The sequence below is a fragment of the Musca autumnalis genome, unplaced genomic scaffold (assembly GCF_047663935.1).
Source record: "Musca autumnalis isolate F117 unplaced genomic scaffold, ASM4766393v1 scaffold_4, whole genome shotgun sequence".
NCBI classification, from domain to species: Eukaryota; Metazoa; Arthropoda; class Insecta; order Diptera; family Muscidae; genus Musca; species Musca autumnalis.
The window spans coordinates 34,971,770-34,993,164 of record NW_027411977.1 but is presented as its reverse complement, the minus strand read 5'-3'; the positions used below and the strand labels follow the sequence as shown (position 1 = coordinate 34,993,164).

Here is a 21,395-nt window from a genome sequence, read left to right as displayed (position 1 = left end):
AACAAAAATATTAATTACTTTACTTTCCGGATGCTGTTAAATTGTGAGGAATTGGAGTGCCTTTTTCACGACTCCGTTGAACTGCCTCCGGATGTTGTTAAAATGTGACAAATAGATGTGATTCTTTGGATTGCTCCCAAATGCGGTTAAAATGTGGGGAATGGAGTGCCTTTTTCACGACTCCGTTTGAACTGCATAAAAACATGCCGTGAAAGAACTAGTCTACATTGCACTACTTCCAATTTATTTTGCTGGGAACTTTGGTGAACAACTAAAACCGAATCATACAAAAATGCATGAAAAATGGAGCATACTTTTAGGTGTCAACATTAAGTTCCCAACAATGATGCCAAATTTTTAAATAAAACACATTGAAGCCGAAGGCCATCCAACGAATTTTTCTTGATTCTTTAACCACATAAATATCGCAACACTTTACTCAAATTTTTGTGGTTAAAGAATGAAGAAAAATTCATACTAATTTGTGTTTTATTCTTCTACAAGAAATGACGTAAAACTTTACTCAAATGTTGGATGTGTTTTCGGCTTGATGTTCAGGTACTCAATTTTTGTGGTGTCAAATGAAAAATGTGTAAAGAAAATATGTATTTTTCGAATTAATTATCTTTGACCCAAAAGGCCGAGGCACACACGGTCCGTTGAGCATCGCTTTACAACAACCACATGAAAACTTCAAAAACAAACTTGACATCACTTACACATTTTTCATGTAATTCGTGGTAATTCGCGGTTACATCTACTTTATTAAATGTGCCTATGTTTTTTTGTTGTTCGCCAAAAGTTCGAAAACGATATAATTTTTGAACATTAGACAAATGTTTTTTTTTCTTCACAAGAAAAATTATTTCGAGAATCATTTTTAATTTGTTCCAGTCCACAAAGACCGAATTTCATTACAAATTTTCATAAAATTATGCGTTTCTACATCGAGTTCCATCGTATGGGCCACACTTGGGTGATTGCAGTGAAAAAATTGCATGAAGTTAGGGGTTCTTAAATCGAGTTCCCCACTACATAAATTTCATGATTTTAGTCTACTATGGAACTCGATCTATAGACGCATAATTTCATGCAATTTCTTGAATAAAATCATTCTAGTGTGGACCGGGACATAGTAGAGTAAAATCTTGCAATTGTTGTAGTGGGGTATTCGATCTAAGAACGCCTAATTTCATGAAATTTTTAATGAAATTCACGCTAGTGTGGACGGGGACTTTGGAATTATTATGTTTTCAAAAATAATTTTACGTTCATATGTAGTTTGTATATAATTCCCATTTGCACTTTTCAAATAAGTTCGATATAAATGCTACGTATAATGTAAACAATAAGGACCTGTTTTACTATGTCGAAAGAAAATGAATGCGAACGAAAAACACTTATGGGCCAAATACATACGGTCCGTTGTGTGACGCGTTGCGCGTTGAAAACAACAACCACATGAAAAATGTGTAAGTGGTGCCAAGTTTGTTCTTGAAGTTTTCATGTGGTTGTTGTAACGCAACGCTCAACGCGCCGTATATGGCCCGGCCCTTAGGTCATAACAGCATAACAGCGAAAAACAATAAATACGAAAAATATTTTCTTTACACATTTTTCTTGAAGTTTTCATGTGGTTGTTGAACGGGACGCTCAACGGACTATAAGGCCAAATACATACGGTCCGTTGTGTGACGCGTTGTGCATTGAAAACACCAACCACGTGAAGAATTTGTAAGTGATGCCAAGTTTGCTCTTGAAGTTTTCATGTGGTTGTTGTAACGCGACGCTCAACGGACCATATGTGCCGGAGGCTTATGTACCGCGGCTGCTCTACGAAATTTTGAAGTGCAAAAGATTTTTTTTATAAAATTTTTCATTTGGCATTTATTCCTTTTATAACAGTTTTCATGTCAAATTTTCATAGAACAAGAATTGCGCTTCTAGATCACAAAATACAAATCAACAATTAATTTGTTCTCGTACATTTTTAATGGTAAAACTGTAAAAAAAAAACTGTGAAAATTTTCTTTGCCACAGACATATATTTAAAATGTACAGGAATGAAGAAATGGCAAAACTTGCAAACATGTCTGAAATGTCAAAATCAACGTATCAGTCAATCAGATGGCAGCAAACAAGCTGCTACTTTATACTCACCCAAATTTGGGCGGTTGAAAAAAGCTGAAGAGAGCGTCATTCAGCACCATTTTTGTTTAATGAGAAATACAAATTTTCTTCTTTTTGGAATGCGGGAACTGTTTTGAAGCCCAAAATTTGAAAAGTAGTCTATTTTGCTGGTTATGGAACACAACTAATATTTATCAACAGTTACTCTAAAGCTACACGTTGAAACTTTCATACGAAACTTTCACAGCTTTTGTGAGAGGGCGGAGATGAAGGAGCCCCTTCACCTCTTAAACCACACGTTAAAACTTTCATACGAAATTTCACAGCTTTCGGGAGAGAGCGTAGGTGAAGGGGCTTCTTCCGCTATAAGTTTAATTGTAAATAAATAAATAAAATTCTGATAACTACCTGATGTTAACGATTCCATTCTATAATGGCTACTTTTGATGCACAGAAAAAAGACAAGAAAATTTCATTTTTTATGTTAATTTTGAAATTGTTAAAAATTTAAATTTAAAAATTTAACAACGTTTAACTGTAAAAGTAAGTAACATTTGATCTTGACATTTCGGTTAAAGACGTGAAATTTTGTACCATATAACCAAGTAACGACAGTTATACCAAAAACTAAATTTCATATTTTGAATTAATCTCCGTTTTTTTGAGATTTCAACCCTCTGTGTGTCGGGAGCAAAAACTATATTACTGTAATTATCTATAATTTGTTAGTCGATGGTCAGACTAGCCCAATTTCAACATGGAGATGTCAAGTTTATAGGCGAGGGGTATGAAGTAGTGAAACCCATGTACATGGTTTTCTGTGTTTGTTGTGTTGCCTCTTCTTGTTCTTCGTTGCAAGATTTTCTTCTTCAATTTTCTTTCATTTTTATTTTCTCAAGCAAACGTTAACAACAAAACAAACATAAAAATATTTAATAAAAATATCACTGTGCAACATTTTTAAGGTGATCTTGTGCAAACAATTCGAACTGAGGATTTTTTGAAAGTACAGACCCAAACGACAAGAAGCCCTGGTTGGGTTTTGTTGTGTCAGATCCAGCTCGGATTTTATGGCCCCATCTAAACATGGTTAAATATTGAGTTTTTAAAGAAATTCGGGGCTATATCTCTGAAACCAATGCGAATCTTCTTCTGACCTCTGAAGCAAATTTGTAGATAAGGACAAGAATAAAATATTTGGAGAAATAATGAACTCGAAAAACTACATTTATTGCCTCAAATTTCAAAATATATGCAAAAACACCACAATTTATACATTTCGCATTGTATCTCCAAAACCGTTAATTTTTTCTGAATATTTTATTTTGGAAAAATATTCCCTGGAATGTAATACACAACTCTTCAGAACATGTCATTGTTGTAAAATGCCTCTATCCCGTTGTTTTCAGTACATTTTTCAACGACGATTTAATAAAAATGTCAATAATGTAGTGAAGTCCAAAATGCGAGAATAAACTGTTGGTGTGAACTGTGTTTGAAATACGTGTTGTAAAAGATATGATGCAAAATATTGCTGAAACAACATGAAGTAAGCATTTTAGAGTTTCAGATTGTTCTAAAGAATTGTTGAGAACTTTATTTGGAAGATTTTTGCAAAAGGTTACTTGGTTCACCTTCCAATAGTTTTGCCGATACCGACCAGAATTTCAGCAATTATGTAAAATGTTCTATATTTTATAGATTTTGATGCCCTGAATGGAGTTTTTCTTATGTGGTTTCTTTAAAAGATAAGTTCTACTAGTTTATGGCTACAATATTGCTGAAGACAGCAAGGCCAAATTCCTATTCGTTTCTGAGATAAAGGCCTGATAAATGCAAAAAAGTGTAGATTTAGCCCGGTTTAGATGAGGCCATAAAATCCGAACTGGATCTGACAGGACAAAACCCAACTAGGGTTTTTGTAGTATAAATATGTACTTTCAAAAAATGCATACTAGAAGTTGTTTGCATTTTCAGTGTTGCACAGTGTATTTAATTAATACCCAGCAAAAAAGTTTGGAAGTAGTGCAATGCAGAGTTATGATTTCAATACATCTTTCGATGCCATCCACACGGAGTTATAAAAATGCACTCCGCTCGATACATTTTGGAAGCACTCGCTTAAAGATCCCTAGCCAAGCAAGCCAATTTTTTGATCCCTAAAGTCACAGTCTTTTTTTCTGAACATAAGAAAGAGTGTCTAAAATTATAAGAATTTGTTTTAAAAAAATAAGAAATACAAACTAAATTTACGAACATTGCTGTAATTCACGAAACGCAAATTAGTTTTGAAGTGGAGTTGGAGTTTTTTTTTTTTTTGGAAATCTGAACTGGAGTAGGAGGAAAAATGAAAAACCATTTGGATGATGACGCAATATCAATTTCGGTGTCATATAAAGCAGAGCAGAGGAAGTAAACACAGTTACGATCGTATTTAATGGAGAGTTTTTATAATTTGTATTAATGTAATAAAGTTAATATTCTTTTCTTACGCCAATAAGCAATGTATTTTATTTAGTTTGGGATATTTGCAATGGCTTGCATTCTATAGCATCTTTAGACTGCATATAAATTCAATCGAGATCTATACATAGAAGACCCTCTAAAGGGGACTTCTATACATAGAAGATCCCCTAAAGGGGACTTCTATACGTAGATCCCCTAAAGGGGACTTCTATACATAGAAGATCCCCTAAAGGGGACATCTATACATAGAAGATCCCCTAAAGGGGACATCTATACATAGAAGATCCCCTGAAGAGGACTTCTATACATAGAAGATCCCCTGAAGGGGACTTCTATACATAGAAGATCCCCTAAAGGGGACTTCTATACATAGGAGATCCCCTAAAGGGGACTTCTATACATAGGAGATCCCCTAAAGGGGACTTCTATACATAGGAGATCCCCTAAAGGGGACTTCTATACATAGGAGATCCCCTAAAGGGGACTTCTATACATAGAAGATCCCCTAAAGGGGACTTCTATACATAGAAGATCCTCTAAAGGGTACTTCTATACATACAAGATCCCCTAAAGGGGACTTCTATACATACAAGATCCCCTAAAGGGGACTTCCATATTAGGGATAGGTAATGGAAAGCAATAATAGATTTTTCGACTTTTCGATTTTAGTCTAAAAATAAAAATACGATTTCTCGGTCTTGCGATTATTTCAGTTGTCTTAAAACTCGACTTTCGACTTTTTCATAACCGCAGAAAATCGATTATAATCGACTATTTGCCGATTTTCGAGTTTTCTTTTGAAACTGTAAAACCGCCAAAGGTGTAAAACCGCCAAGTCCACAATCTATGGGCAAACTCGAAAATCGATCACAAGATAATCGATTATGCGATTTTCCCTCCAGACAAAAGTCGACTACGATTTTTTGATTTTTGACTGCAAAAAGTCGATTAATCGATTAACCGAAAGTCGACTTACCTATCCCTATTCCATACATAGAAGATCCCCTAAAGGGGTCTTCAATACATATAGAGTGTCCCCTAAAGAGGAGTTCTATACATAGACGATACCCTAAAGGGGACTTCTATACATAGAAGATCGCCTAAAGGGGACTTCTATACATAGAAGATCCCCTAAAGGGGACTTCTATACATAGAAGATCCCCTAAAGGGGACTTCTATACATAGAAGATCCCCTAAAGGGGACTTCTATACATAGAAGATCCCCTAAAGGGGACTTCTATGTGATCTGGATCGAAAATGGAGTGCATCCTAGCTGCGCGCTCTCTTGTAAAATTCATAGGTGAATTCATAGGAAAAGATGTACTCCAGCGGAAATTGTTCTAGTGATTTAACTGCATCCGCGGATGCAAACTTTTTGCTGGGATGAAATAGTGAAATTTTAACTATTAATATTAATTTAATTATTAATGTTAATTATTTTGTGTTGTTTTTTGGTTTACAACAAACGCGAATGGTAAAATAAAGAACGAAATTGGTTTCAAGAAACCTTGCTAGTCTGACCATCGACTTAACCACTTCCGAAGTTATTATTCAATAACTTCTTCAACAAAAAACTTTTTATACCCAAACTTCAATCGTCAGCTCGAAATATAATGCGGCCCATACATTTACTGCCAAACTGCTGCTGCCGATGAACACCTTGTGTACGTGTTTGATTGAATAATGTGTGGCATTTCTTCAATCCATATTCCAAAAATGATAAATTTCCCTCCAAAATGTGTTGCCTATGCCGTATAAAGAGGTATGAGTGTATTCTCAAACAAAAAGCAAGAGAACCGATGAGATCATGTGGCGAGGATTGAAACTAGTCTTCCCTGCCTTACCCCTTGGCGAACAATGCCAAACCCTCTCCACGAATAAATTAGTTGTTTTAAATATTAAAACAACAACAATGGGATTAAGCCGGACTATTTTGAAAAATCAAAATTGTAACAGCTATCCCAATAAAGAACGCCACCAATGTTCTAAAAATAATTTTTAATAAAAATAATGATTTTTTTGTATTTTAATTTATATTGTACAACAAATTGTCCAATCTGAACATCGTACAAACATCTCCTCTTTCACATGCAACACTGTTGAGTGGCAACACTTATCAAAGAAATACAACTCTAATTTCTAAACACTTCCTAAAAATCGCCATATTTTCGAAAATTCGAACTTCGAATTTTCGAGCAAGAACTTCCGCCCGGTTGAAAAAGACAAAAAATTTTCCTTTTCATTTCTTTTTCTCGTAGAAATGCCACCCAAAAAGCCAACCGAGAAATCCGGTAAGAAATATTCATTGAAAATAACGTGGAAAAATCCAAAAAACGTAACAAATTACGACGGAAGGTGCAAGGAATACGAAGATAAATAAATTGGCGTAATAATTTTGTGGAATTTGTGAAAAATTAAAGGAAAAATGATAAACATGTACAACGTTGAGCAAATACCTCGTGGTTGATGGTGGCTCCACTGTGAATTGATTCGTTCGTGTGGTTGTAATGTGTTGTGAAAAGAATAACAACAAAAACAGCAAGTAATGAATGAATAAAATATGAAATGATAAGGAATGCAAAGTGTGGACAATGAAATTAAAACCATGGAACAATCAAATGTGTGTTTTAAGTGTAATTTATAAAGAAATTAAGTGATTTTTATTGCCAAACCATTTGTTTATTGGAATGTTAAACCTAACCTCAAATTTGTTTTGGATTTTTCTTCGTCTAATGCCTCCTGTTGACTTGTGAACGAACAATAACTAATGTGTATTTTGTTTTTGTTGTTTGTGCAGGCGCTAAGTCTGGCGACAAGAAGCCCGAGAAGAAGGCAACTACTGCTGCCCCTTCTGGTGCTAAGAAGGAAACAACAGCCAAGGCTGCTGCTCCTGCCGCCAAGAAGGCTGCTCCAGCTGCCAAGAAGCCCGCTGCTGCTGCCACCAAGAAGCCTGTAACCAAAAAGGCTGCCCCCGCCAAGAAGGTCGCCACCAAGGCTAAGCCAAAGACCAAGGATGCCAAGAAGAAGGCTGCCGCTGGCAAGAAGCCCCAATCTGTTTTGGCTAAATTGTCCGCTAAGGCTCGTGCTGCTGCCAAGGGCAAGAAGGTTGCCGCCAAACCCGGCTCCAAGGTTACCAAGGGTACCTCCAAGGCTAAGGCTGTTGCTTTGTTGAAGGCCAAGAAGGCCCAAACCAAGGTGAGTTTAGAATTAGATGATGGTAAATGTTGATTGTTTATTAATTATTGATTTTTGTTTATTATGTTTACAGGTTATCAAGGGTGCTTTCGGTACTCGTACCCGCAAGGTCCGTACCAATGTCCACTTCCGTAGACCCAAGACCTTGAAGTTGCCACGCAACCCCAAATACCCACGCAAGTGTGTCCCCACCAGGAATCGGTAAGTTGAATTAAAAGAGTTTTTATAACTAGCAACAAAAATTGTGTGGGCTGTTGAGTTTAATATGCTGACAAAGGTCATATAGAAAAAAGGGAGAATTGTTTAGAATCATGATATCTGCAGACTTTGACCACCGAATTACGAGAACCGGACTGTTTATTCAATCAAAATAGGATTTTTTTATGAATAAGAACAGAAAATGAGAGGACTTGTTGGGTTTAAATGTCATACAAGAGAGGGAGGATTGTTTATATGGAAGTGTTTAGCCTCATGATAACTTGACAAGCATTGTCCCACAAACTTTTGCTTGAATCAGACTGCTGATAGTATGGAACTCAATGGGGGTTATCATGAACGGCAATTCCCCGTGAATTTTTTCACGTTCACCCTTAAGTTGCAACGGCGGAAAAACAAAACACACGGGGAAATTGTATTCATAATAACCCCCAATGTAAACTATAATGAAACAGCCTTTGGTACATCTAATGTGAATTGATATACCCCGATTTGGAGTGTGTATTTCAAAAGTCTTTGTCAAATGGGCAGAATTTCAATTGAATGACACTCTCTTTCATCATTTAAGTTGTAGGTATATGGCTGTTTGGTATTCAAGACTTGAATTTGTAGTTCTATATATAATCCAATCAAAACCAACTACCTCTGAAAGTCTTAATTTTAACTTAGTATTCAATTCCAGTAATGTCGGTTCAGAATAATCTAGTCAAAATTAATGTTTGCAACTTCATCTCCAGAATTGTGGACTCTCTTCAACTGAATTTAAATAGATCTATGTGGATTCCCTAATCTGCACTTGAGCCGTCAAAAAGCCGGTGTTGAAATCTGTCCGTAGTCAAAATTCATACATTTTCGGTCGATGGTCGTCCATGGCGTTGACTTTTTGACATGTGTCCATAGATGAAAGTATTCCCGGCCTAAGCCAAGTATCAACTAAAACATAGGTAGTACTTATCATGGTGCTTTGTTGGATTACATGAGCTTTACAGTGGTACCCAGTTGCCTTAGTTGTCCACATCTCGGAAGTATGAACTTTTGCAACAAAAATACTTAACGTTATATTATAAACAGGACAGGACAATGGTATCCCTTAACAAGGACTTAAACGAAGTTTTTTCCAAACTGGATTTTTTTTTTACCTTCAATAATTGTTTGTGAGGGTCCTTCCTATCCAAAAAAGAACTGTTTAGAGATCCAAAAAAGTAGTACTCAAACCCATCGCATATTTCTTACTTAATCTGATTTATTATTTGTATCTCTTATTTTTCTTTTCTTTTACAGCATGGATGCTTACAACATCATCAAATACCCATTGACCACTGAAGCAGCCATGAAGAAGATTGAAGATAACAACACTTTGGTCTTCTTGACCCACTTGAATGCCAACAAGAATCACATTCGTGCTGCCGCTCGTAAATTGTACGACATTAAGGTAGCCAAGGTCAACATCTTGGTTAGACCCGATGGCAAGAAGAAGGCCTACGTTCGTTTGGCTCGTGACTACGATGCTCTTGACATCGCCAACAAGATTGGCATCATATAAACAGCTTTACCGGCTCTATATGCTATGCTAATTGTTATATTGAGATAATTACACTTTCTATATTTAAATAGAATTACTTTTAAAAGAACCACAATCAATTTTATATAATATAAAAAAGTAACCAACAAAGATGATCACTAAATAGAACCAACAACCAACGTCAACCACGGTGTAAAAAAAAAAACAAAAAATCTGTTTTTAATTTCTATTTTCATTTTTCAATTGGTTTGAATTTTTTTACCGCGCACACATCAGTGGGAATATTTTTGTTTCTTTACAGTTCTTTTTCATTTTAGCTAATTTTTTAGGATTCTGGAGAATATTTGAGATGGTGAACAGCAAGTGATTGTGAAGATCTCCCTTAAAAAAGGTAATTATAAAAAATAAATATTATTTAGAAAAGAAATCTAGAATTGTAGTTTTGTAGTCTATTTGTTCATCTGAAGAAGCAGTTACTAAAAGTTTTCTTTCTGAAAAACTTGGTATTTTTGGTTTAGTTGGGAGAGGAATGAAATCGAATCTGATTCTTCATCATCTTGTTTTGAAAAGAAAACTTTTTGTAACTGTATTTGAAGCATGAAAAATGATAACAGAAGAAAGACCAACAAAAATTCATCAATTTCTTTTATTGTTTGAACTTAAGAGCAAAAAATATTAATAAAAATATTCTTGGCAACATTGTGAAACAAATTTAATGCTATATTATTAAAATTATAACCTTGAAACATTAGCCGACTTATAGTACTTTATAGAATGATGATATATTTAGTAGGAATCTCATTGATATCCAAAAAATCATGAAAACAACTTTATTAAAACTGATCAATTAGAAAATACTTTGTTTCCTACCTAAACAATGTAAAGCTTAATACTAATAATCTCTCTATTTCATTTCAGCCCGAATTATAAATCTATTTCCCTAAAAGATTGGCTTTCACCAACTGATCAAAGGTAAGCATCGATATAATCTCTTTTATATTCTTTACATTTATTTTAAAATGATGATATTTATGTAGGAATCTCATTGATCCATTTAAAAACATGAAAAAAACATTCATTGCTGAAGATCTAAAAAAATTAAAAAAAAAATATTACCAAAGTCGCAATGTTAACAAATGTTTTTTATTTCATTTTTAGATAAAAAATCTCATAGTTGGAGAAAATGAAAACCATTATCACCATTTTAAGGTAAGAATCAACAAAATGTACATCAGTTTTATTTAAATTTTCTATGATGATATTTATGTAGGAATCTCATTGATCCATTAAAAACATGAAAATAAAATTTATAACTGACATTAAATAAAAAGCAATTTAATCAAATTATTTAAAATCCTTTCTAATGATATTTATTTTTCCTTTCCTCTCTTTCAGGTATTACAATGGAATGGTTTCCTAATTTATACTGATTTCCAGAGATTTTAGATTTATGATTTTAATTGAAAAACAAAAAAAGAAAAATAAACATGAAAATGAATATCAATAAACCAAAGTACGTTAATAATAATAGAATGTGTTTTACTTACAAATTTGAATGAGAGATAGAAACGTAAAAAACGCATCGAACATGCTTTGTAATAAGAAAGCAAGCAAGGTGTCTGTCGGCTTTGTCGACATATATACCCTAGGGTTATGACTTTTTTACATTTTTCTCTAAAACGATTTCCTGTAGAGAGAATGAATAAACTTTTCTTATTAATGCCAAAAGTAACATTCAATTTAATTTTTAAAATGGTCAAGCACAAACCACTAAAAAATGTTTTTGATAAAAATGCTATGAAATGATTTTTTTTTTTCAAAAAATTATTTCCTATTGCACAAATGAATGACTTCTTTGCATTTGCTTTTCTCACTCAAGCACACTGTATGTGAACAAAGACAAACGACAAACATCATTTGGTTGTTGCTTTTTTCACTCACACATTCACACATGTTTTCGTTTTGATTGTATTTTGTTGGTCTCCACTGCTTTAAAGCTTGTTTTTAGTTATATATGCGCTAAAAGTGACTCCAAAATTTTTTCAAAAAAGCTCACATATAAAAACTTTAAAAGCTTTTCGTGTATGAGCTTATTTTATCGAACAACCTTATAATCAAGTCGTCGATTATGGATTGCAACTCAACTGTAGTTGCGTTGCCAGATGAGAAAATTATACATTAAAATGAGTCAAACGACAGAAATTTTCATCAAATTCAGTCAACATCAGTGTTTTGAACCTTCAGCTATTAATTTAATTATAAAAAAGTATGAATTTCAATGCAGAAACGGAACTTACTATTTTGAAATTAGCTGTCGGCAACGCAACTGGAGTTGGGTCGCTATCCATAATCGACTCCTAAGATTTTATGTAATCTTATGTAGAAACTCATCACGCTATGATACAGGGATATGAGGTTGTAAAAAAAGTCATAACCCTAATATACCCTCAACATGTCACAAAGAAAAGTATCGAACCCAATTAAAAACAAGTAAGAACGGTGTTAAGTTCGGCCGGGCCGAACTTGTTATACCCTCCACCACGAGTTGTATTGAAGTAAAATGAAATAATTAGTTTCCTTTCGTGTATGAAGAAGACTTAATACTAAATTTCAGCAATTTCGGTTAAACAATGTGAGGCACCATTCTATGGGGGCTAGTTCAAAACGTCGATCTATACCGGCAGATTTCTGACGGAATGTTTTTAGGCTCAAAGAAGACTAAATACCAAATTTCCTATATTTCGTTAACAGAATGTGGCTAACACTTAAAAAATACCGAAAATCAAGAAGTACGCTTCTATGGGGATATAGGAAGATGTGGACCTATACTGATAATACTCTTCTGGAATATTTTATAACACTTGGAAGGCGAAATAACGAATTTCAGCCATTTCGGTCGGATATTGACATCACAATCTTCAGTATTACGAAAATCGGGAGGTACCGTTCTATGGGGGCTATATGAAGGCATGGACCAATACCGACAAAGTTCTCGGGGAAAGTTGTATACCACCAACGTAGACTAAGTACCAAATTTCAGCCATTTCGGTGTGATAATGAAGCTAAAACCTTTAAAATACTGAAAATCGGGAGGTACAGTTCTATGGGGGCTATATGAAGGTGAGGACAGATACCAACAAAATTCTGGGGGAAAGTTGTATACCCCTAAAGAAGACTACGTACCAAATTTCAGCCATTTTGGTGGGATATAGAAGCTAAAACCTTCAAAATACCGAAAATCGGGAGGTACCGTTCTATGGGGGCTATATGAAGGTGTGGACCGATACCGAAAAAATTCTAGGGGAAAGTTTTATACCCCTAAAGAAGACTACGTACCAAATTTCAGCCAGTTTTGGTAGGATAATGTAGCTAAAAACTTAAAAATACCGAAAATCGGGAGGTACCGTTCTATGGGGGCTATATGAAGGTGTGGACCGATACCGACAAAATTCTGGTGGAAAGTTTTATACCCCTAAAGAAGACTACGTACCAAATTTCAGTCATTTTGGTAGGATAATGAAGCTAAAACCTTAAAAATACCGAAAATCGGGAGGTACGGTTCTATGGGGGCTATATGAAGGCATGGACCGATACCAACAAAGTTCTGGGGGAAAGTTTTATACCACCAACGTAGACTTAGTACCAAATTTCAGCCATTTCGGTGTGATAATGAAGCTAAAACCTCTAAAATACCGAAAATCGGGAGGTACCGTTCTATGGGGGCTATATGAAGGTGTGGAGCGATACCGACAAAATTCTGGGGGAAAGTTGTATACCCCTAATGAAGACTATGCACCAAATTTCAGCCATTTTGGTAGGATAATGAAGCTAAAACCTTAAAAATACCGAAAATCGGGAGGTACCGTTCTATGGGGGCTATATCAAAACGTGGACCGATATATCCCATTTTCAATACCAACCATCCTGCAAGTAATAAAAACTTCTGTACCAAACTTTGACTCTCTATCTTTAAAATTGCGAGCTGTATCTTGATTTCAACAGACAGACGGACGGACGGACAAACGGACATGGTCCAATCGACATAGAATTTTATGCTGATCAATAATATATATACTTTATAGGGTCTCCGACGAATATTTCGATGTGTTACAAACGGAATGACAAATTTAATTATACCCTCCATATGGTGGAGGGTATAAAAAATCATAAAATTGAAACGGAATTTGGATGTTTAATGCAGCATTTACATGAAGTCGGGCGAACATATACATATATGGGGATTATACCCAAATCTGAAACTATTTGAATCAATATAGGAACTATGGGTCTATCTCGTTTGCTTTTGTATATGACATACAAATGCACAAAGACACCACAGTGTGCTACAAGGTATAATGAATGGACCGATCTTCACATATTTTGTGGGGGTTTTAAGAATATACTAATCTTGTCTTTAAGGGAAGCAGAATTTTAAAATATGTTCTTTTAAAAATTAGTGAACCGTCAAAGTCGAAATTTCGGTTTTGACGAAAAAATGGACAGTTTTCTGTACAAAAATCGACAAAAAATTAAAAAAAAAATCTGTCTCGCTTAAAGACAATTGATCCGTTCCAGAACTTGCAAGAAGCTGCGGTTTTTTTACTATGATAACATTTTTTCCTTTATGTTTCGGAAAAAATAGTACAAATTAGTAGATTCATGCAGTTTTGGAACAGACCAAATATATTCTTGTTAAAGAATGATTGGGACTTCAGCCATTTCATATTGCATAGACGACTGTCCCGAAAACAAAATAAGGACTTTTTAGTGCCACTTACCTCATCATATCCGTTTTTAGGTTTATCCGTTAGATCTCCTTTGCTTTCCAATATCCGTTTTCTTTTAGATTGAATTTCCACAATTTCAATAGCCATAACAGTGCACTTTATATTCACAACTAACACCTAGCATCACTTTATTATATTCGGCCGAACATAACCGTTTAATACATAAATACAAATCGATTTACAAGGCAAATCATGGTTTCTTTTTTTTTCAATTTATAGCAATAGAAAGTAAATTTTTTAATTGAAAAATGTCAATGAATTGTTACAAATGTATTTATTATTTAATAGCACTACACTTCTAGTTACTTTACACAGCGACAATTGGGAAATTAGATGTTAAGAAAACAATTTACGCGCAAAACGAAACTAACCCCCTGTTTTTGTAACTTATTTTTGTTCGTTCGTTTATATTCGTAATATTTTAGGCATCCATAGCTCAGCCCCCAGAAGACATACACATCTAATTTTTCGTATACCCGTTCCATACATCGTTAAGTATTCCTCATTTAAAAATCACAGCTCTACATTTGCGTTAAAGCGACTAAATCGATCTACAAAATTTGACAATTCGTGTGAGAAGAATAAAAAATTTTACAAAAACTGGGGGTTAAAACTCATTACCGAACGACTATTTCGCCAGGAACATCAAAAAAAGGAAATGATTAATCAAGAAGAAGAATATAACGGAAAAATTAGTCGACACTAATCGTTATCGAAAGCTGTGATTAAAGTATAGTACACATTGACAAGCAAAACTGACAGTCATCGAGGTCTATTTCGTGAATATCAAAGCCTAATTGAAAAATTTCTTTTATAATCTCTAAATAATACCGTAAATATTGCATTTCAAACGTTTTTAGCTAAATAAAAGTTGTTATTTGCTGGAAAATTGTCCTTAAAGTACGTTGACTGTCAGTTTTGACTGTTAGTGTGTACTCCCCTTAATTTGGTCTGTTCCAGAACTGCAAGAATCTACTATTTTTTCCGATAACATAAAGGAAAAATTGTTATCGTAGTAAAAATAGTGGCTTCTTGCAGGTTTGGAACAGTGTACAATAATGGTAAATTGTCTTGTTCATACTAATGCCATGTTCATACTGGCGTTTGGATTACGTTGTTCACTCTCACAATTACGTACACGAACTAACCCGTTCATACTACACAATACATAATTCATAGTAACAAAGTTAATTTTTCATTATTTTTTGTTAACAGTTTTAAATGGATATTTAAGGCAAAAACCACGTAATTTTTTTTTTTTTGAAATCAACAGGAAAGTGAATAATCTTTCCTTCAAATATGTATTGTGTATGAAACTGCACAATTTTAATTCATGTTTTCCATTTTTTTTCCAATTGTTGGTATTTTTCAATTCATTTTTAATTTCTCTATTTTCAAAACCAAGAGTAGAGAGTCATGTCAACATTACTTTTTGGTATACAGACTTTTGTCTATTTGTTACTGTTTTTGTTTCCAAGTTTTTAGGCAATTATGAACACATGGACCACAAACGTACCATGAACACCATAGGGAACACTTTGAACTTCCCATTCAATGCATTTTAACCTTTTGGTATCTCAATTTTCATTCATCTTTTGCATATTTTCTAAAAAATTTTGTATTTTGAATATCTTTTTTATTTTTTATTTTGGGCAGTCATATTTAATTTTTCGATAACTTCTCTAATTTTTTCGACAAATAGAGATGGGACTAATATTTTCTTCGTTCGTAGAGTAATTTGAATTGAACAACGTACAAAAATCGTTGTTCGTTCTCAAAATTTTGTATGGGAAATGAAGTAATTAAATCGTAATTTGGGTTTGAACAACGAATAGAGAGCGAATCGCCGTTAGTATGAACAAGACATATGCTTATGTTTACATTTACGAAATCCACTCGATTTCAACTGTCAATTCCATGGTAAAATAATAAAAGGTAGTCCCATCTGTCAAATGTAGGTAAATGCGACTCTGTATGTCTGTACGGGAGTTTGTCAAATACAGAATAACAATAAGTCCCAATTTACATTAGGCGAGTTTACTTGCGGCAATTGTGAGTTTGTGGGTGAGAGAGGGTGTTGAGAGGCAAAGGGTTACCATATACCTCACCTCTCTCTCAATCAAACTGACAATCGCCGCAAGTAAACTCGCCTAATGTAAATTGGGACTAATGCCATGACATTTCATAAAAAATAAATAAAGTTTGTTATTAATGTTCAAGTCTGTGAACCATGGTAGAACAAATACAAGGTAAAGTTAATACTACAACAAATACAACTCGAACAACAACCACAAAGGAATTTGTTTTTGTTTGTAAACCTTAGTGTCAACGTAAATGTAAACAAAACAAGGAAATGTCTATAAATTATTGGAATTTAAAAAACTAATAATTTTTCACATTTGATTGAATATTTTGGAAAACATGAATGAAAACTCGTTAGATTTTCAATTTGAATGTTTCCATATCATTCCACTAAATGCATAATTTCTCGCAGAAAGTAGAATACTTGCAAAAATGTTTCGGGTCGCTGGTAATTCATTGAAAAAAGAGAAGATGTTTCAATCATTTGCTTTTGAAAACAAAAAATCACATGTTTATTAGGGCTTTATTCTTTTCAAGTATAACAAAATACCACACATATTAACAAATATTGTACCGCCTCTATAAGCGGTGTTTTAGTGTGCGGCATGTCGTTCGGACCTGGAAGAGGTTACATGTCAATGATATGAAGCCGTCTTTATGGGAAATAGTTTTTTTTTCTGATGAATAAATTTGTTCTTCAAAAATATATATCCCTAATATACATCGAACATAGAAATAAATACATAAAATGTCGAATGGAATTTGACACTAACACTTCAACCTAGTTCAGTCAGCTGGGTATTGCTGCTACCTTTTCTTGTTCTACCATGTCTGTGAACAAATAAATATCAAATAATACAACGAAATTTCCGGCTGGTATGAGACAACAAATCAACTAATTTCGCTACAACAAACCCTTTATATAAATGGAGCATCAAACAGAATAACAGCAGCTGCAACTGCCGAACAACATGGACTGTATTTGCAACTGCTTCCGGTGGCTAACGGACATTTTTCCTGCATGATAGCACATTGTATTCACTGGAATCGCATTAACAACTTCAGTAGTGGGATTCTGTAACTCATTTTTGCTGTTACCGACAAAAATCGGTAAAATTAAATTGCAAAATTATGACTAAAAACATTAAGAAAAGTTGGCATCATTGTTGTTGTCGGTAGAGGCTAGCGACTACTTTTTATTCATCGTTAACTTACCGAAAAATTTCGTTAATTATCGAAATTATAAGCATTTTAATTTTACCGACAATTATCGATAACAGCAAAAATGAGTTACAGAATCCCACTACAGGTTGCCTCACAGATGAATTTGATTTTTGATTTGCAATAAAAATGATGCCACAACAGCAAGAAGCTATAAAGATTGTATGCCAAGCAATTTTTTTATGTATTTCGATTCCGCGACTGTACGGAGGGGGTATATTTAATCCAAAACGTTCCGCGCATCCACCGGCCCACTACTGGTGTTTCAGTTCAATAGTTTGGGCTCCACATTAACATCAACAACAATTTCAAGAAAGTAGTTCACACCAAACAATAACAAGAACAGTTGCATCCACCAGAAAATCAACAACATCAGAGGGGGGATTCTTTTAAAACTACAAATACCTTGGCAGTCATCGTTGTGCAGTGGGAAGCATGTCCGCCCAGAAGGTCTGCGGTTCAATCCCTGACAGCGGTGGCACATCAGTGTAATGCTTGATTAAATTTCCTGAGTATTACAGGCATGACAAACTTCTCTACAAAGTGGTGTTGTAACACACGCCGTTCGGACTTGACGATAAAAAGTAGATCCAATATCATTGAGCCAATATGAATAGGCGTGCACTTATTGATATGCCCCTTCGGGGATGTTGTGTGTAAGTTCCTTAACTGCACGTCATTTTAACGTTGGGTAATTCTAATCCCTAATCAAGCTTTGAATCTGGATAACTGAAAGATCTATTTTTAGTGATTTTGTTACTTTTTTTAATAAAACCGTAAATGTTTATTAAAGAAGTTGGACATACAAGTTTCTTTTTTTTAATTAGCCATTCATAATCCGTTCTCATAGTTATTTTGTCTGCACATGTAACTGCTTCTGTAACTAAAGAAAGAAAACGCAATTCATTACATACATATGTACATTATTTATTATCTGCATTCTTCATATTACTTACCGACAGCGTATTTTCCAATATCGGTTTAACTAACCGCACTGGCACCTTATGTTTCGGGATATGCACAGTTTAGGTGTAGGATACAGAAGCAGGAATACGTGTACCATCATCACCAATAACATTTGCACAACCTTCACCATCCTGTGACAGCGATTGTAGCAACCAACGTTGAATTTGATTATTATTAGCATATATTTTGGTTTGGATAGATCTTTCAGAAGCTGCTGCAGTTTCTTCTACATGTTGCTGTTACAGACCTGCTGGTTTTGTTCTGTATATTTCACCCAATTTCTTGTGGAAATCGACATATGTTCATAGATTCATGAGATTTTAAAGCTTCCTGTAGTTTCTCAAATGACTAACCCAAGATACACAAAACAGTAGCTCTGTTCCTTTACGTTCAAGAATCTTCAAGTTTTACCACTTTTTACTCGAAAAGCGTTCCTTTACTTCAGACACAATACAATTCATATGGGAGCAGTTTTCAACTTTAACTACTTTTGCCGGTTTTACCATTTTCACAAGTAAAGGAACAGACCAAGTTTGTCGTTTCTCAGAATGTTTGCATTTCATAGCCATGGGAGATGTTTCAAGACTTCAACACCAAGAGCGGACAGTACATCCATATCAAAGGCATCCATTTTTGGAATCGACTTCACTTTTTGATGATAAGATATAAAGAATATTTTGAACAAAATATTTTGTCGTTTCAATATTTTTATATTCAAATGACATTTGTACATATGCACACAAATACATATGCAGGTATACATTCATTCAGTGTCAAATTCACATTGACAAGGAATGTACTTCAAATTCAAAATTTAAAAAAAAAATTTGAACATATGTTGGCATGAAATTACCTTTCTTGTTGTACCATGTGTCAATTCCTTTGCGTATACGTCAAATGAAAACTCATCTGAAATCGATTCGATTTCATTTGACGTTTGAGCAATGGAATTGACAGTTAAAATCGAGTGGATTTCGTAAATGTAAACATAGTATAAGGCTAATTCGCTCTGTTCGAACTCAAATTACGATATAATTACTTCATTTCCCATACAAAATTAGAACGAACAACGATTTTTGTACATTGTTCAATTTAAATTAATCCCAGAACGACGACAAAACATGTCCCATCTCTAACAAATGAGAGGATTTATCGAAATAAATTAATTATGACAGGAAAAATTTAAAAATTTATTAAAAACCTTAACATTTTTAGAAAAACTACAAAATATGAATGAAAAGTAAACGTTTTAACGACTAGTATACATTCAAATTATAGCACTTGCATTTCTTGTCCATCGTTTCAAATTCGCGTGCAAATTTAGAAACAAAAATCAAATGCCTGCCGGAAAGTGTGTATACCAAAAAGGTATTTTGGCAGGGGCTCAATTCTCTGTTTCTATGAAAATGTGAAATGAAAACTTTTATAAAGGAGAAAACTGTCAAATGAAAAAAATTATAAAGGAAATATTTTTCATTTCAAATTTTCATAGAACAAGAATTCAGCCCTAGGTCTCTCTTTCGTTAATTTTTAAAAGAGAAAAATTTGAAAATATGCTGAAAACACCAAAATTGTGAGAAAAAATAGAAAACATTAATTAAAATAATAATAGTAATAAGCTCTGTTCCTTTACGTTCAAGAATCTTCAACTTTTACCACTTTATACTCGAAAAGCGTTCCTTTACTTCAGACACAATACAATTCATATTGGAGCATTTTATAACTTTTGCTACTTTTGCCGGTTTTACCATTTTCAAAAGTAAAGGAACAGACCAATAATTGCTCTGTTCCAGAACCTGCAAGAATCTACTAATTTTTACTACGATAACAATTTTTCCTTTATGTTATCGGAAAAAATAGTGAAAATTAGCAGATTCTTGCAGTTCTGGAACAGACCAAATATTAAATAGATATCTGAAAGAACGATAAATATTTTTTTCAGTTCATATCAATTAACTTTACTCGTCTTTTGGCTGAAACTTTCTTTAAATTCAGTAAACAAAAACTATGAAAATATGAATCATGTTGCTATGAATTGTGTACCATGTGGTATGAACGGGGGCTGGATTCTTGTTCTATGAAAATTGGATATGAAAAATATTTCCTTTATAATTTTTTTCATTTGACAGTTTTTTCCTTTATAAAAGTTTCCATTTCACATTTTCATAGAACCAGAATTGATCCCCGGCTTTATTCGTATACGTAATTATGAGAACGAACGACGTGATTCAAATGCTGGTATGAGCATGGCATAAGTCAAGGCATATTTATATAACTAGGCGTTTACACCAGACAGTTTGTCTTCAAATACAACTCTGATTTACTAACACATACATACATTTGTCGTTTGTCTCCCAGCTGTCCATCATTTTTTCACAGACAGTAAAGGCCTGCGTACATAAGCTGCTCTGCCTGATTGCCTTGCTTTCCTGCTTAATTTTTGACATAATAAAAATAAAAGAATAAAGAAGGCCGAGGAAATTTCGAACTGGGTTGCCCTTTTCTTTTTTATTCTTTTATCAGAAGTAAGCAAGGTAAGCAGGCACGGCAGCTTATGTACGCAGGCCTTAAGGAAGACAAATTTTTAGCATTCAAGTAAAAAGTTGTAAAACTTGAAGATTCTTGAACGTAAAGGAACAGAGCTACTATTTTTTACTATTGGTCTGTTCCAGAGCTGCAAGAATCTACTAATTTTTACTATTTTTTCCGATAACATAAAGGAAAAAATGTTATCGTAGTAAGAAATAGTAGATTCTTGCAGGTCCTGGAACAGATCATATGACAACATTTTTCCTTTATGTTATCGGAAA

At 34.1% G+C, this 21,395-nt stretch overlaps 2 protein-coding genes, 1 long non-coding RNA gene and 1 other non-coding gene across 4 annotated transcripts in view; 3 read left to right on the top strand and 1 right to left on the bottom strand.

The window, feature by feature from the left end:
* Positions 1-14,915, bottom strand: part of LOC141401725 (uncharacterized) — a 476,511-nt gene extending 461,596 nt beyond the window's left edge. The window contains exon 1 of the mRNA XM_073982114.1: positions 14,308-14,915. The gene's annotated coding sequence lies outside the window, so the exon portion shown is untranslated. The remainder of the gene's footprint in view (positions 1-14,307) is intronic.
* Positions 6,744-9,638, top strand: RpL23A (ribosomal protein L23A). The gene is made up of 4 exons (XM_073981445.1): positions 6,744-6,887; positions 7,394-7,791; positions 7,865-7,992; positions 9,289-9,638. The coding sequence occupies exons 1-4, from the start codon at positions 6,857-6,859 to the stop codon at positions 9,548-9,550; spliced, it is 819 nt and encodes a 272-aa protein (XP_073837546.1). The 5' UTR covers positions 6,744-6,856; the 3' UTR covers positions 9,551-9,638.
* LOC141401311 (uncharacterized) lies at positions 9,782-11,057 on the top strand. The gene is made up of 3 exons (XR_012412310.1): positions 9,782-9,920; positions 10,448-10,501; positions 10,925-11,057. It is a non-coding gene; the product is annotated as an uncharacterized lncRNA (long non-coding RNA).
* LOC141404435 (small nucleolar RNA Me28S-Am2634) lies at positions 10,293-10,382 on the top strand. The gene has a single exon (XR_012413034.1). It is a non-coding gene; the product is annotated as a small nucleolar RNA Me28S-Am2634 (small nucleolar RNA).
* Positions 14,916-21,395: the final 6,480 nt, after the last annotated feature.